Source organism: Larimichthys crocea, chromosome XI, assembly GCF_000972845.2.
Source record: "Larimichthys crocea isolate SSNF chromosome XI, L_crocea_2.0, whole genome shotgun sequence".
Lineage (NCBI taxonomy): Eukaryota > Metazoa > Chordata > Actinopteri > Sciaenidae > Larimichthys > Larimichthys crocea.
In genome coordinates, this window is record NC_040021.1 from 5,393,132 (window position 1) to 5,410,856 (window position 17,725).

The 17,725-nt window shown below is 41.1% G+C and overlaps 1 protein-coding gene across 18 annotated transcripts in view; it reads right to left on the bottom strand.

Moving 5' to 3' along the window:
• Nucleotides 1-4,251: 4,251 nt before the first annotated feature.
• The window catches only part of ptprk (protein tyrosine phosphatase receptor type K), a 109,892-nt gene continuing 96,418 nt past the window's right edge, over nt 4,252-17,725 (bottom strand). For 3 of the 18 annotated variants that reach the window (XM_027284057.1, XM_027284058.1, XM_027284052.1), the window contains 18 exons: nt 17,184-17,195; nt 16,771-16,958; nt 16,137-16,236; nt 15,091-15,236; nt 14,087-14,104; nt 13,487-13,523; nt 13,258-13,355; nt 12,901-13,017; nt 12,568-12,722; nt 12,327-12,462; nt 11,042-11,191; nt 10,440-10,613; nt 9,752-9,769; nt 9,049-9,180; nt 8,546-8,671; nt 8,292-8,455; nt 7,774-7,909; nt 4,252-7,247 (listed from right to left, as the gene is read on the bottom strand). In XM_027284057.1, the coding sequence (XP_027139858.1) occupies nt 7,194-7,247; nt 7,774-7,909; nt 8,292-8,455; nt 8,546-8,671; nt 9,049-9,180; nt 9,752-9,769; nt 10,440-10,613; nt 11,042-11,191; nt 12,327-12,462; nt 12,568-12,722; nt 12,901-13,017; nt 13,258-13,355; nt 13,487-13,523; nt 14,087-14,104; nt 15,091-15,236; nt 16,137-16,236; nt 16,771-16,958; nt 17,184-17,195 (1,961 nt within the window). In that variant the 3' untranslated portion in view covers nt 4,252-7,193. The remainder of the gene's footprint in view (nt 7,248-7,773; nt 7,910-8,291; nt 8,456-8,545; nt 8,672-9,048; nt 9,181-9,751; nt 9,770-10,439; nt 10,614-11,041; nt 11,192-12,326; nt 12,463-12,567; nt 12,723-12,900; nt 13,018-13,257; nt 13,356-13,486; nt 13,524-14,086; nt 14,105-15,090; nt 15,237-16,136; nt 16,237-16,770; nt 16,959-17,183; nt 17,196-17,725) is intronic. The other 15 variants (XM_027284066.1, XM_027284062.1, XM_027284069.1 and 12 more) reach the window with 13 other exon arrangements.

The window sequence follows — 17,725 nt, forward strand, 5'->3', positions numbered from 1 at the left end:
TGACCTACATAATTTGAGATTGAGATATCTCGGAAAAATAAAGTTTCATTATCTCGAGATCTTGAAAAAATCTGTCCCGTTATCTCATGATAACAACATTTGTTGTTTCGACATAATGACAAATATAACTCGAGATGACCTCATTATCCCGAGAAAATGAAATGTATGAATGTATGACAGCTTGGGGCTTCCGTACATTTCAAGCGAATCGACGAAAGAACATTTATTTAAAGTTTTAAACTTGATCTACTTTTCCTCCTAGCTGTGATATTGTAATCTTGTGATGCCTTTCGGCATCTACATCTACAAAATCTGGAGACTGACGAAACTTGACCAGCCAAAAAGTGCAATAGTGTTTTCATACAACTGCAGGCAGGCTCACTTACAGCTATTTACCTCACGGTTTAAGTGTTTTTAGCAGACATGGTATATATTAGGAGTAGTTGTAACCTCCACAGGAACACTTTGTCACGCCTGTGTACTATGCAGCAGTACTTCTGTCGGGCCGGCAAAGCTCGCAGACCCCCCCCTTCACCTTTTTCATTCACAGAGCACTGAAAGCACGCCGTCCATCGTGCCGTACAACACAGGAGCAAAAAACGTGTGCTGTCACTGTCATCCAGCACTCAACGCTATACAGCTCATCCATCACTTACTTTATGCTGAGTTAAAACATAAAACATCTAGCGTAAAGGAAAAAAACTTTCAGTACTACCCATACAGGGTCACTTTTCCCTGTTGTGCTTAAACGCGGTTTGCAGCACCATATTTTAAAACTTAACGTCGTTTAATCGCTGTCCTGAAGATAAACCTCAGAGAAGTCTGTATAGGTGCTGAATCAAACAAACTTCTCTCCTTGTACTTTTCCAAAATTTGCTTTTTTTTTCTTTCTTGGTTTTGTTGTTGTTGTTGTTTATTCTGACAATCAGCACACACCAAAAGCATCAAATGCACACACACACACGCACACACACACACATACACGCTACAACAGCAGTGTCATTTTACATCCTCAAGATAGAGCCCTGAGTTTTTCCCTTATACGCATCTTGAGGATTAAATTTTCATTCAGAGCTTTTCTCCTTGTTTTCGGATACAGTTGCACTGCAAAGATGTCTTTCTATCGCTTGCTCTCTCTTCTCATAAACCAAGTGACAGACTTTCGCCTGTTGTCACCAGACAACCCATATTTGATGTCATCACGTTTGCATTATTACTGGGCTGAATGAGAGTGTATCTGCACCTCAAGCAATAACCCTAATTTAGATATTTAGTTTGGTTCTTCATCATGATCTTTAAGACGTATGACAAACCTAAATCTGAAAGTTTGACACTTTGGGAAATACGCAATATTTGTTCCTTGCCGTGAGATGGATATGCCGATCAATATCGCTTATATCTTTTTTTTTAATGGGAAGCTACATCCATCAGCCGATTAACTCAGCCTAGTAGAAAGACTGAAAACAGGTCGACACAGCTAACATAACAAAACAAAACAGACCAGCATAAAACCAGAAATTGTCATTTTTACACTTACAGTGTGGAACAAGCAAATAAGATGTAATTAATTAAGAAGCTGTAATGATGCTGGCAGATTCTCTGCTTCCAGTCTCTATGTTAAAAGTCCAATGTGTAAGATTTAGGAGTATCTATTGGCAGGAATTGACTATGATAATAATTAGTATGTTTTCATTAGCGTATAATCACCTAAACACAAGAATCGTCGTGTTTTCGTTGTCCCTCTATATCTACTCCAGAGCAGACAAACAAAAAGCACCCATCTAGATATGACCTTTTGCTTTTCATGTGAACTTCACAGACAGAGTTTTACTACATGCTTGGAAGTATTAAGTATTCAGTTGGTTGCAATCTGCAACTTCACCACTAGGTGCCACTAAATCCTACACACTGGACCTTTAAGCTGAGCTAACCAGGCTGGCTGTAGATGAATATTTATCAAACAAACATTGAGAGCGCATTTCCCAAAACGTCAAATTATTCCTTTAAATAGTCACATGTTTTGTTTTGGTCACGTTAAATGAGAGTTTATTTTATTTAGACCTCAGTTCCCTTTATAATATTATGGGCCTGTGTGTCAGTCTACATTACCTCTGAAGGATATTATTTTACACCACTGCTTGTCTCTGCACCAATTCTTGGACATACAATCACAATATATAAAGACATGTTGTCCACATTTACATTTTTCTTTGTTAAATTGCGTGCTACTGTACAAGTGGGAGGAACATTGTTTCTATATCCGTGCTGTTCTTTTACGTTTCAGTGTTTTATGAGGGGAGAGAGCCGTCACAATTTTTGTTTGCCTTCGGTGGAGAAATGTCTTGTGTCGTGGCTGTGGGTAGAAATAACAGAAGGCCTCTTATGGGTTTTTGAATGTGACATGAGAAAAATTTGATAGCATAAAAGGTTTGTGGTTAGCTTAAAACTATTTTGAATTGTTAGATATATCAATAATGAGGATAAATATAATGCCAAATATTCAGTATTTGTACAGAAATATACATATATAAATATATAATATATGCCTAATTTAAATGGAACTATTTTCCGCTCTTGACCATGTTTCTGTTGTTTACCGTTCCTTTTGTCAACATTATTTTATAAGATCTTCAGATAGCATGCAGGATAGTGAAAATGAATGTATTATTTAGTGTTTCATTGCTGTTCAAAGTATTACAGCATTCTACAGATCAGTTTGTGTTTGTAAGATTAATTTAAGCTGAATATTTCATTTCTAGACTTTTGTTTACCTATAAATGAATTGTAAAACTTTCTTTTCTAAACGCAAGGTTTCGAAATGGTTTCGACGATTTGTATCATTTTATGATTTTTTCCTGCTTTATCAATGTGGTTCAGTATATTTTGCCTCTTCTGAGTACTGCTATCAACATCATCTGTTGTAAATAATTATGCAAATTAAACTTTTTGGAAGAAAACAAGCATGGTTGTGAGAGAGCGTTTTAATTTTTTGGGAGAGGGTTAAATGATGCAATTATACCACAAAGGAGGAAAGTCGTGGGGTTTATTTATGGGGAATTAACCCAAATAAAGTATTTTTATCCCCTAAAGTCTATATAATCATTATAAAAGGAAAGTTTAATGATTCGACATTGGGGAAATTCACTTGTCACAGCACCTCGTATACACAAGAAATAACTCATAAAAAAGAAATCTATAGAAAAAGTCATGAGGTTAAAGAGTCTGACGTGGTGGGAGTAGCAGTCTGTCATGCAGGAGGTGAAATGAGTTGTTTATGATGGATGTCAGCTTTACTAACATGACCTTTGACCTTTTCCGTACTGCCAGTTTATTGTTGAGGTGCGCATCCAGGTATTTGTATGCTTCCGCCGTGTAGATATCTAATCCCTGGATGTCAATCTCAACCATTTCCTCGGTGGAGGTGGTTGAGATCGACACCAGTTGACGAAGTCATGTACTCCCGCTCATATCCCACAACGGTCGTATCATCTGTGGACTTTTGGAGGTGACAGCTGTCAGTGTTGGGTCTGAATCACCACATAGGACACGCAGTCGTCAGGCGGTCTGTTGGTGAGGCAGCTGATCAGCCGGGTGACGGTCAACTGGAGAGGGTTAAATGATGCAATTGTACCACAAAGTAGGTAAGTCATGTGGGATTTTAGCTGAAAGGCAGAGCTATTTATGGAGAATTAACCCAAATAAAGTGTTTTTTATCCTCTATGTCTACATAATAATGGGAAAGAATGTCGCTCAGGGTGAATTCAAGCGAAGTGTCTTGGCTCCCAGTTACAACTGTGATGATTTAAATCAATGAAGTGATTGAATTCGTTACTGATAGAGCATTTATGAATTAAAAGGTGATGATATGCTTTGTGTTGCTCCTTCAGTTTCAGGATCCTGGTATCGTGCACACCGTCATGGCTTACTGGGACACTTAAATAGATCAGAGCCATCAGTAAGAGGTTCCACCTGAGACCCAGTCGACCAAACGTAAAGCGCAGAGGCACGGGATATATTCACATCAACTGTTTTATCCCCAAAAAACCATAAACTACAATGCAAAAGTGAGACGGGATGTAGCAGTGTGTGGAGTCAGTAGTGTGGGTGGTGGTTATGTGTGGATGTTGGAAGCTTTCATGGCAGATATTTGTCCAATATAAAGTCACGGGATCAGATCCGCCAAGGATAAAATGATCGTTTAACATCCGTTTGATTGTACGCTGACAACAGAACACACCCCAACAGTCTTAATTAAAGAAGTGGTCTTTATTACAGCAAAGAAGCCAAACATTACAGACAAGAATAATTATGAACCATGAATATCAATTTCTTTACTCAGACTGGCCTCTCATCCAGACATCCGCTTCATTCACTACTCTTCAGGGCCATTACTTCTGATTAATTAATGAGGAACTGTGGCCGTCTGCACAGGATTTGCTCCTTAATTTTTCCCCTTTAAAGTTTGTAGTTGAGAAGGTCGACATACTGCGTGTAATTTCTGTTAAGACTCTCGTCATTGACTGCTTCACGTTTCTCTCTCTGCATGCTTTAGAGATCAAACCCCCATCGTCCTTGTGTTAACATGTGTAGGACCTCTGAATTTTCTCTCCACTCTCCAGAAGTCTGGAGGAAAAAAAAAGAAATGAAGATTGATGTTTTCGCCATCGGAATAAAGTTCTCTATTCAGTGGAAACTAAAATGCTTTTTAAAGAATATCCGTCAACATTTTGATGTCGAATCCTCAAGGAGTACAATCTCTTTTTATCTACAACAGAACTAATGTTCTGACATTGCATCCATCATCTAAATCTCCACTGTTCATCCAACAATAGAGCCTTTTTTTATGGTACTCATGATAGTCTATTTACAATAACATCCTTAATAGCAGACCTGGGGCTTCTTCTTGTTCCAGCCAAGTGGAACATCTTATTTACAATAAAGTTTTTTTTTGTTTTGTTTTTTTCAATGAATCAGTTTGTCCACAACAGAAACACATCCCGTATTCGGTAAAGCCTCACAAAGAATTCATGAAGCAATCTGATTAATAAAGCACGCTGAATCATGGTCCAAAAAATATTCAAAACACTGATCGTCCATGAGAAACGCGTTCAACGGACAAAGCTCTAGGACGCTGTTAAAATGCTTCTTCGAACGAGGAGAAATTCAAATGATTAGGCACGATAAATGTTTTTCGTTTCACAGTCCCGCGTGTTTCACTCACTAAGCCTGTTTCGACGTGTGTTCAGGGGCTAATGGTGAGCAGGATACGAGGATGAAGATGAACAGCTTATCCCGACCGAGATGTTAAGAGGGACAGGAGCCGTTATCCAGAATACTCCGTGCATGTAGATGCACTGATGTTCTACTGACCACATACAGAACAATGGGGGCTTTTACACAAAGAAACCACGGTAACATCACAGAGAGTTTCATTAAGTGAAAACAAGACAATACTACTGAGTTCCACCTAAATACTGAAAAAACTACTTCTAATGCTTTAATATACAGCTTCTATCAGGGGTTCTTAAACTTTTTCATGGACCCAAATTGAGCAGAAGTAGCCTCGTTTACCTCGGGACCCATTATGGGCTCGTTAAATCATACTAATACTCTCCAGAGGAAACAGACTTCGCAGCCCATTTTGCGTCCCCCGACAACGCCCCCCTAGTTTAAGAATCGCTGGTGGTAGAGTAAACATGGAATGAAGAATGATTGTTCTTACAAGCAATGCAAGTAAACAAACAATAAATACAAACAATGTGCTTTATCCATATAGACATATTTACACAAAGTCTTTGGCTTATGAATAAACATCAGCTACAAAATAATAAAAAAAAGTGTTGGCCGCCAGTGCACGAAACAAACGAGGCCTGGGGTCAGTTCACTTCCAATTCCATTCAAAGCATAAATGGAGACTTTAATTGACCTTTTTTGTTTTCTAACATTCCCTCGTACCTAAAAATCTGTTCGGGTTTGCAATAGAAACATCCCATTTGTGAATTGGCTGAATTGAAAGTGTATTGGGCCCAGCCCTGAAACAAACATGATTATGCTAAATGTCACATGGTTGAACAAAAAAAAGAAAAAAAAGAAAAGTGTTTTTGATAATTTGGGGTACAAACATGACTTTCTATCCAGCAGATCAGTAAATGATGCAAACAAAAAGCAGAGGAAATCAACTCCGCAGCTCACTGCAGAAAAACGTGATGACACATATCACACAAACATGTTTTTTGTGAAAATCCTACACATTTTTCAAGTTGCCACTTCATGAAAAATAAAAAAATAATAATAACAAAAAATAAAAAATCCAAACGCCTGACAGCCCCTGTGTAAACGTTCTGTTTTTGTTCCATCGTCAGTCTCGTTTCTAAAACACTACTTCATCTAATGAGCAAACTTTATATTGACATTTACAGTAGGTTATTTTTTCTATGTATATCTGACTGTAACCAAATGCAAAAGTGGCTGTTAAGTACCTAAATACATATATTATGTTCTGGCTTGAAAAATAATATAAGATGCTGCTGATGTACGGAGAAGAAAACAGAAGCATTCACAGAGTTTGGCCAGGCTCTAACTTTGAAAGTTTCTTGTTCTTGTACAAAAAGTACTGCAAATATTCAAACATCACCACGATGAGATGCCCAACACTGTTAAGTTACTCAGAAATTAGCATGAGAGCAATGTGGGGGGGGGCCACTGAAAACTTGCAGTTATTCGAAAGCAGCTTTGCACCTTGCAAAGGGGGTAAGGGAGACATCTACAGTGCACATCGAGTACTGCAGCTGAAACAGCATGAGGCATCAGGTCCATGTGAGGGTGTGGTGAGACGATAAACATTTAAATGGGGGCCCAAAACATACAGGAGCCCGCTGGCACTCAAAAAAGCTGTACAATAAGCATAAAGGAGTAAAAGGAGTCGCATCTTCCCCTCTGTTTTGCACTCCCGTTAGCTCCTTCTGTCAAAAGTCTTTTTTCCCTTTGTTTGGATACTTCACAACACTGCACGAGGGGCCGATTTTTTCGCTTGTGCCATTCGTAGGGACGCAAAATGGGTGCTACAGAACGGCCGCCACAGAGGGGGGAGTCGGGACCAAGCGAAAGCAAAGGATCAAACACACGGGAAGTGAGAAGATGTTTGCTCTTCTTCACCTCCTCCTCCTCCTCCTCCTCTTCTTCTTTTCCTTTGTTTAGGAGGACTCGATGAACTCCAGTGCCAGGTCGTAGCAGAACCGATACTGTTCCTGTAGACGAACACACATAAGCTGAAGTTAATATCTGGGTGATCGCGTGTTCGTATGTGAGCTTTAAGTCTGCGGCTTCTTCAAGTTCTGGATAATTTTGGACGAGAGGTGAAACGTCTTTACGGATCTACATCCAAATGAAGTCATCCCAGATTTAACTTGTCTCAGAAAACACATTTGATCTCAGTTTTACTTTGCAAAAAGAGTCGAAGCGCAGACATCATCTTCAATTTTTTTAATCGTAGTTAAAAATAAATGTTGGACTTGCGTGGTAGTACTCGATTATTTTAAGAAGATGGGTGATGTCCATAACCAGAAGCAGTAGAAATGAATAAGCTACCTCCTTTAATTGGCTGCTTATAAAATATGGAAATCTGAATATGTTTTTATAATCTACCTTCTTTGCATCTTCTCGTCATCAAAGTTTTTATTCATTCGAACGCATATTTTGGCAGCCCTGCAGCAACGTAAATAAACCGAGGGCTTCATTGTTTCATATGCCGTGCTCTTCTTCTCTCTCACTCACCGGAGTATCGACCATGTTGGGTTTGCTGTTCCTCAAAGTCTTCACGGCGTGGAAAACGTCCACCACGCTCTGTCTCTTGGCCATCTCACACACGATGCTGCTGGCACAGAACACTCCGCTACGCCCACCTCCGTTTCTGGGAGACGAAATGCACAATTTAATATTTCGTTTGAACTTCTTTCTCTCTCCCTCACGCAGCGGCGATGCCACTGATTTTTTTGGCACAGATCGTCCTGCTTGTCGGGAGAGTTTTTGCGCATCATCAGACAAAAAAAGAGTAGTGCGTCTCATTAATGACTTTTATAATAATCACCAAATGGTGCCAAGATAAGTGGTATCAACTACCAGTCCTCAAGTGGGATATCAGACCTTATTAGACCACTGTTAAATTCAAGCACATTTGGCATCCTCTGTCTGATTATTTTCATAGTTCACTCAGTAAACAGATTGTTCTTCTGTTCCTCACGGAGCTGCAGAGCTTTCACAGTGTACGAGGCGTGATGTGCATTTCTACTCACAGGCAGTGCACGATGGTTCTTCCCTCGCCCTCCTCGCCCTCACGCTGCCACTGGTCGACCTGCAGGATCAGTTTGAGGAAGGAACGCTTGGACGCGGGGACTTCTCTATGCCCCGCCCACCCCAGGTACTGGAACTGACGCACCATCAGGTAGCCTTCCTGAGGCTGCGAGAACAAACGACACGCACTTCCTTCAGAACTGGGCTTAAGGAGGAAAACCCACAGAAACCAATAACATAAAAAAACACAACTAACCCTGGTGAGGTTGCAGACTCTGAAGAGTCTGCTTATAACGTCGCAGTCCATCGAGCAGGACATACATTCCACCTGGACCGGACCGTATCGCAGCATGCCTTCCTCTGGCCAGTACTGGGGACAACCCTGAGGACAAACACTTACAGTTAGTTAGATGCAATGGACTGCAGCTTTCTTCCTCGTAGGCAGTAAAGTTGGATTCTGCTCACTTTGGTGTAGACTGGACTGACATTTTAAGCCAATATTAGGCTTTAAATACAAATTTGCAGTCACTGCAAGACAGGATTAACCTCTGTGTTCACAAGAGGGAGTTTAAATTGATCCTGAACATAGAAATCATTCCAGTTTTTACTTCAAAACATGTGATAAATGATACATATATTTAAGGATGATACCTGTATTTATTTGTGTCTGTGCATGAAGGTACATATAGCAGATGAATGTTTACAGTATAATAATCTTCCTCGCAGTAACGAGGGTGAGTGAATCGATGAGTGAATTACCTGAGCCAGATCAATCTCATTCAGCATCACCAGACTGGTGCATCCGTAATCGTAAACCAGACGCCAGAAGTCTTTGACGGTGTTGGGCAAAGGATGCTGGGTAACGATGAACGCAGCGGGCTGTCTGTAGCTCTGCGGGGAGAGACAGACGAAATGTCAGGGCGCTCACACACACGGCGGCGTCGTTTTGTCCACAAACTCTGCGTCTCTTGCTTTTATTCTATCTTTCACTCTCTCTCTCTCAAACACACACACACACACACTGACTCACACGCATCAAAACACACAAACAGCAGAGCGGGACGGTTTGTGGGACGGCAAGCGACACGGGTGATGTTTGGTCACATGATCATGCGGTGGAGCCTATAAAACACGAGGGTAAGGAAGCATGCATCGCATATACAAACACACCGTACGTCTACGTCTAACGGGGTCAGTTAACTTCAGCTCAAGTTAAAAACGTCTCTGACTGCGGAATAAACTGACGTGAGGAACCGACCGAACTGAAAGTGAACTGAGCCGCCCCGGATGGAAAATGTGCAGCCAAACGTGTGACATGAATGAATCTGATGTGGGGAAAGGGGGTCAGGTTTACAGGGGTGGAGGAGGGTAAAAATGGCTTTGCTACAACATAAACCTGGTGGCAGAACGACACTGAAGCCATGAAACAAATCCAGTATCGGAGATTTGAAGTAGAAATTACCTGGAACTCTTCTGACAGCTTGGTTAGAGAGAGGCCAAAGGTAAGTGACTAAACTTTGTTTAGCAGATTGGACTGAATTCCAGAAGTTTTACAGCATTTCTACAGTATTTTCTTTTTTGTTTCGTTTGCGTCTTTGTTGGAGAGAAGCCAGGTTTCTTTCCACACCATGCACGTATTACATTTTATTTCAACCTCACGTACTGCATCTACAGCCCACCCCTCACTATCCTTTCCTCTAACGTCTATAGAAACAGACCTGCTAATAAACATCTTACCTTTTTTTTCCTTCTACCTACTTAATGACTTCTGTTTTTTTTTAAAGTCATGGTACATGGGCAGCACAGTGTCAGCTGTTGCCGATGTAAACAATGTTTGGGTGGTGGCCAGAGAAGCTAGTGGTCTTTTCAGAACCTGGATTTGTCTCTAGCCTTCTGCTGCTAAAACCACAAACACATCATCACACAAACAGGGAGGGGAGTCTGTGTGTACGTATGTGTGTATCTGTGTCATCATTCATGTGAAACCCTTCTCAAAGTGTGCGTCGTTTCTAACACTTATGTGAGTAAATTACGTGAAACATAACTTCTGGTGTGAGAGTGTGAAAAGGTCCCAAATTTTTCTTACTTGATGTGTTGAGAGTAACACAGCCTTTACTGTACACACGTGTGCGAGTGTGTTATAGACTTACATCCATCAGAGCGGCGTTGATGTAGTTGCTGCTCTCTCCGTCTATCGTGATGAGGAAGGGGAGGCATCTGTCAGGAGGAAGGCCGTCCATAAAGCGGTTCTTATCTTGGTTTCTAGGCAACAACGCGATGCTGCAGTCTTCAGGCTGCGGCTGAGGAGTCACCGAGTTTAACGTCTGAACGAAAAGAGAGAGAGATGAATGTGATGTTAGTTAGTGCGTGAGATTTAAAGTTAGGATTCTGAATGTGGTCAATTAAGATGGAATTACATCAAAATTTAAAAGATACAGTTAGTTTGAGTTATTTCCGACTGTTGCTTCTAAATCTGAAGTATAAAGTTCAATTTTAGGGTTGAGAATTTGAGAAAGGAGTTAATCACTTCATCAAATTGTGACTAATCGTACTGTTTCGAGGCTGCACAATCATTCAGAAGCTCAGAAACCCTGTTTGTTGAAGATATTATTGTTTGCAAAACGCTGAGCAAAGAGAGGAGAGGATTCTTCTGCAGGAGTGGCTTCAGACATTTGGATTAGTTTTGTGCTGTAAACACTGTATACACTTACAGCAGCAAGGACTGAAACTACAGATCTACTATCATGTTTACCTGGAACTCGTCCTTCAGATGTGACGAGTTGGTCTGCGAGTCGATGCGGATCAGCTCATAGAAAGCAGCTTTGAACTCGCACACCGGTATGGCTGTTTCTCCACATAGACAAGCCTCTAGTATGGCGTCGTGGATGAATATGTACTGCTCCTGAAGACAAACAATTCAACACATGCATATTATCATATACATACACGGCTTGTACTCCTGGATAAAAAAAAACCATCAGCAAACGGTATAAAACACGCGCAACCTGACGCATGGATGACACAAACAGCCGTGATACCAAATGAAAGTGAGCGTGCAGACAGTGTGAGTGAGCGATGGCTGATGGGAGATGGAGTCATGAATGAGTGAGATGATGATTGTCGAGTTTCGGTTTACTTCACCTCGGGGTAATAGTATTTATTTTTCTTTCGAGCAAATGAGTGCAGCTTCAGTTCAATGAAGCGTGAATTGAAGGCATGAATGTGCTTTGTTATCAGATGGATGACATAGTAGAGTAGGAGTCAGAGATCTGACAAATCTATTTAATCGCAATCAACACCCACAATCTAAATTATGATCCTTTTTTCTCAAGTTTAAAATGTCCCATAGACTACAGATGTCTCCATTTGCACCATAAAACAAGACGCTACATTAAAGATACGTCAAGTGAAGTTGTAAACGTTAGTTTAAAAGTTATAAATCAGCTCTACGATTCACCTCGTGCATGCCAAAGATCATGATCGCGATCTAAAATCATCCAAGCTGCACATCCCTGTGGATGCTATGACGAAAAATAGTGTCCCTGGAAGAATGTGTGGAGCTTATGATTCTTTCAAAATATATATTGCTATCAGTTGCATGATTAAAAACAGAAGAGGTGATACGTTAAGTTCTTGGGGAGTCACTTCTGCTCTGATGGTTACGATTCTTTAATGTTAAACTGTAAATTATTCACAGTAACTAAACAGATGTTCATACTCTACACAGCTTTATCAGTTGTATGTGCTTGGACTTCTCCATGTGGCTCTCCAGTCAGAAATGGAGGCTCTTCTGCCACAATGTAATTCTTGATCCAACCACTGGGTGGCACTAAAGTACGGCATTATTTTGTGTCTTTAAATGAATAAAAAAAGATGAATTTCACTTTTGTAACGGAGGAATGTGTATTACATTAAGTCATATGTCATATCTATGGTGACATGTTAATGAGCAGTGACTTCAGCCTGCACCGTGCTGAAGGCTGAGCGTTATTTACTCGAAGATGTGGATGAAGATGGAGGATGGGTAATGCAGTCACCTCAGTCTGTACCATGTTGATCCTCCTGGAGCGGAGAGCCTTCACACAGTTGTAGATGTCGACCACTCCTTCTCTCTCCGCCATGTCCAACATGATGTCGATGACTATGAAACAGCCTGTGCGCCCTGCTCCGGCACTGCAGAGACAAACACAGAAATCATGTCCAAAAACTGATGATGCAAGAGGGCATATTAATCACATGATACATAAAGTATATAAACGTCTGCATGTGTTTTCATACCTGCAGTGGACCACAATAGGCCCAGCAGACGGTGGATTGGAGATTTTAACTCTGCGGATGAAGGAAAGTAGTCCCGTGGCGTGATATGGAACTCCGTGATCAGGCCAGCCTGTGAAGTGGAACTGCTTGACTTCCCGCACCTCGTTGAAACCACGCTGAGCACAGACAAAAGACACCTTTTTGTTACATTCAATGGTACCTGTAAAGCTGACATTTCATTGTGTATGTTCACTCACTGAATGTGACTCAGACATTTTAACCAGCACAGGAAACCAAGTGTCAAGTTTTCATATTTTTTATGAATGGTTATGCAAAACATGAGCTGTCACTCACCCTCTCCAGTGTAAATGTGCGAACCACATATTCAGCCAGAGGTTCGACCTCCACAAACGTCACCTTGAAGTCTCCGTACACCTCCGCATCATCTGGCCAATACTTATAGCACTTCACCTGTTAAAAAAAATGAATTAATATTTAATCAAACATTAAAGCGATTATAGACTAAAACATGTTCAAAGATCTGGATCGAGTGGCAGAGCTGTAATCGAGTCAGCTGGTCTGTAATCTTTTTTTTGTTACGTTTAACAATCTCAAACCATGCTTTGACCAACGCTTGAAGAAAAAGAAAAAGTTTTCAAACACTCTGAATGAACTTTGCGAGACGAAAAACAGAGAAAAGGAGCAACTCACCCGTCCGACCTCCACCAGATTGGTTACCATGACGATGCAGGCCGACTGCTCCTGCCACACCATCCTCCAGAAGTCGTACACCGTCTCATGAACAGGACCTTCGCGCGCACGAAGACACACAGTCAGTACTTTGTACGATTATAAAGGTATTAGTTATATATATAATATATAGAGATATATTTGTACAGTGGTTATGTGTTTTCTAGCTCTCGTTTCGTCAGTATCTTACCCTGAGTAGCGATGTAGTGACTTGGTCTCTGGTAGCCCTGAAAACACAATATCATAACACATCTCAATATACATAAAAACTTTGTGTCAAATCTCACAGTCTGTGATTCCCTCAGTGCAACATTAACAATACAGAGCATTGCCAAGAAGTTTATAGTTAAAGTTAACGGAAATATTTTGACGATATGATGAATGTAATTGTAAATTTTGTGCTGAATCTTCAGTAGTTTTATCCAAGAATTTAAAAAAGTTGGTCATCTCATCCAGGTGATAAGGTTTGGCCTCAATACTCTTCCAAATTATGACAGATATCTACAGATACATTGATGCCTGTCGCCTTTATAACGACTACAAGGTACAAAAATCTATAGCGATCTCTGATTGGGATTTCCTGAAGGCAATAAGACAAATTCAGGTACTACGCATAAGCAGGTTTATAGCACACAGTGGGATGTAAGGTAGTGGGAGGGCAAGATGGGAGTGAACTCTTTCATGCAGCACAGACCCCAGCAACTGAAAAATGTACGAACAACGTGACGTGGATGTAGAAGTGTAAAGGTTGAAGGGGGGTGTGAATGAAAGAATCCACAGTGATACTTACATCCCTGTACAGCCAAATCTATAGCCCAAGCCACAGGCAGAAAGAACGAGTGGAAGAAAGAAAGAAAGAAAGAAAGAAAGAAAGAAAGCACAACAATGTCAGTGAGTGTCAATCAGAAAAAGAAAAGTTGCATTGACATAATGGGAGTTTGAACAGGACATGCAAAAATAAAAGAAACATCTAAGACTTAGAATAGAAACTGAACAGAAAGGACGCTTCCTGGTGTTTCCTCTCCAGCGCAAACACTCGGGGAGCTCATTATTTACGTGACAGCCTTCTAACTACAGCTGTACCAACAGAGATCAGCTGGATACACACCAGAGAGCGTCCGCCCTGTTCGTTCTGATTCTAGCTCAATGTGAGTGGTGGCATGTGTGTGACAGATCTGATGGCAGTTAATGAGAATACAGAAGATGCTATGAAGCGGTATTAGCATTTGAATAAAAGCACATTGTGTGGAGACTAACATGCAGATGATTGTTGGACGGACGAACGTGGAAAATGACCGATACGATAGATATGAAAGGATTGATAGACCAGATTAAAGAGGAATAGACAGAAGGCTAAAGGTCTAAAAGGAAATAATCTTTCTTCTTCCTAGAGTTGGATGAGAAGATCGATACCTCTCTCATCTCCGTGCAATAAATATAGGATTAGCTTAGCTTAGCATAAAGACTAGAAACAGGGGGAATCAGCTAGCCTGGCTCTGTCCAAAGGTAACAAAGATCGCACCTTAGCATCATTTCCAAACTGTCATTAAAAGAGAATGACTAAAAAAAACCTACTGCTGTGTTTATTACAGCTCACATAGACTACATTCGATTGGCCGTATCGGGACAAATTCAGAATGGATGGAGACATGAATACACGGAAAAGAAAGAACACCTGAGAAAGACACATGTACTGTAATGCATGACGTGTTTTCGGGGCGGTGGCTGGTGTGGCGTGAAATGGTCACGATGGATGACTAGTAGACGCAATAAAGGTATAGAGGCCTGACATACGAGCGAGGGAGTGTGGTTTCGTTGGTTTCGTTGGGAGCCAATAGTAGCATTCGATGCGTTTCCACTTACATCGATGTAGTTGGCGTTGATGTAGTCGGAGGAGGGGTCGTCTTCGATGGGCTGGAGAATAACCCTTGAGTGGTCATCTAGAGAAAGACACGAGAAGGAAGAGTTGGAGAGAGTAACAGAAAGAGGTGAAGAGACGTCAAGAGGAGAGACAAGAGAATATTTGTTTTAGAAAAGAAAACCGCACTGATGGGGTCGAAGCCTGCGGAATCTGATCATACAACGCAGCAACAGACCGAAGAAGCACAAAAGATCACGTCAAACGTATCTTGGTGATGTTGTAGTCCATGTTAGTGAAATACCGTTACAGTGCCAAGGAAGAGGTTACACTAAGGATGGCTTCAGTGCGTCATCGAGCCCAAAAAAATCTTGAAAAACAGTTTAACCCTCTTAACTCCACATTTCAGTTATGTTTAACGTGTTTCGAAAGAAATCTCTTTACACATCAGACTGCAAAGATATGAAATATTGATCAACTAAAAACAATTTTCTACGTACAATACAATCAGTGGCGTATCCAGGACACTTTTACCGGGGTGGCCAGGATGGGACACAAAGCTAGTGTGGGGTGGCCATGGCATAGTGGAGTTTAATGCCGTGTACGCAGCCGACCACAGTTCAAATCCCAGTCCTTTTCTGCACTTGACCTGTCTGGCCATTGGCCAAACGTACGCTGAACATCAGCTGTCACAGCCTCAGTATGACCATTACTGTGATACTTCAAAATGAAAATCTGGCTCTAAATCAGTTGATCGGCTGTCATCATTGATTGACAGCATTTCTCTTGTTTCTCGTGTTGATGAACTTGACCAACTACCTATCAGATCTGGGGTGACCCCCCAAAATCGCCACTGAATACAATTCTGTCAACACATTAATTGAACTGCTATCAATACGCATTTCTTTTTTTTTCTACCTCCTGTGAAGCACGTCGTCACTTCTGTTAAAAACACAAATATAAATAAAGCTTCCTCTCTTACATGCTATGATGTTCCCATAGCGGTTCTTGGTGCGGTTCTGCTCCTTCTTAGCCACATCCCAGGAGGCCGACTGGCCCTCGAAGAAGCTCTGTATCACCAACAACAGACGAAACAAAGCAGGAAAGAAAATTACACGTCATGGATCCTCAACAGTACGACTCCGAGCAGAGGAAAAAAGATTGTTTTACTCTGCTGGTTTTATTCCACGGGCACACGCGCGGTGACATAATGCTTATTGGATACAAAAAAAATGAGGATCATAAAAAAAAAAAAAAAAGGTTTGTAGCTGTTGAACGGTTTAGTCAATAGGGCAGAAAAGTAATCTCAAATTAAGAAGCAATTCAGCTCTTAGAGTCGTTTTTATCATTTTAATGTGGTGCCAAAACATTGAATAAAGCGCCATTGATTTTCATAATAAGCTTTGTGTTGTGTTGTTCACTACAGGAAAATATGTGTGCAGTACATTTCTTATACCTTACTGTATTGGACTTTGTCTGTGTTATATCTGAGGTAATATTTCTATCACTACTTCTAAAAACAACGTTAACATGACCACTTTGAAGAGTAATACTTGTTCTTTTACTGTTATTGCTACTAGTGCCAGTGATAAAAGTACTGCTAATAATAATCTTACTTCATACTCCTCCTTAAAGCCGTAGCTGTCGGATGTTTTCATCAGGTTGATGTGCTGCAGGAGGTCGGCCACCCTGATGGCAGGGTGGAGCTGTCCCGTCTGATAAGGAGATTCGGTTCCTTCGCAGTGATACCGAGGAACGTCCAGAAGTCGGCTGTTCTCCGCCGCGGAGGCGCTGTGGTTCTCGTCTACAAAGGAGAGAGGAAATTACCAGTCAGTTCGACTGAAGATTCGCATTCATCAGTGTCTTCGCTTGTGCTGTCCAAAATCCAAATAAAATCAGGTCTGAGGATGAATCATGTAGTAAAAAGACTTCTTTGTGTGTTAAGGTAGGTTGGCTTTAATTATTACCATATTACCATAAAAGCATACTGCATTTTGACTTGTCCCTTTTTTCCTCTGTCTATACTCACCTGTGATAGGAACTACATGTCAAAGCAGCAGGAAAAGAAAAGAGCAAAACAGGTTTTAGTCAGACTGAAAGAGGATCTGTTAGGAAGACTCTAGACACGAGCCGCAGGTCGATCTATGATTTATACATAATGGATGATCTCACAAAACAATGGAGCATTCAACATTATGTTAATTTTGTCACTTAACTAAAACAACATCTACAGGAACACCAACCTAAGATTTAAAGTCTACTTCAATTCCCTCTTTGCATTTTCATCTAGTCATTTAGCTGACGCTTTTATCCAAAGTGACTCACAAGGAAAGGGAAACTATCAAGGTACAGTGTGACAAGGACATGTTAGTGCACCATGTCGGAGAGGAGGTCGGGACGCCCCTGATCTGGTAGGAACTGGTAGGACGTTCCACCAACGGGGAACAAAGATGAGAAAAGTTTGGATCGCCCTGAGCGTACGGGTGGCAGAGCCAGGCGTCGTTCATTGGAGGAGATAACATATGCTTGTATGAAGGCATTCAAGTAGGTGGGTGCAGAACCGGAGACAAC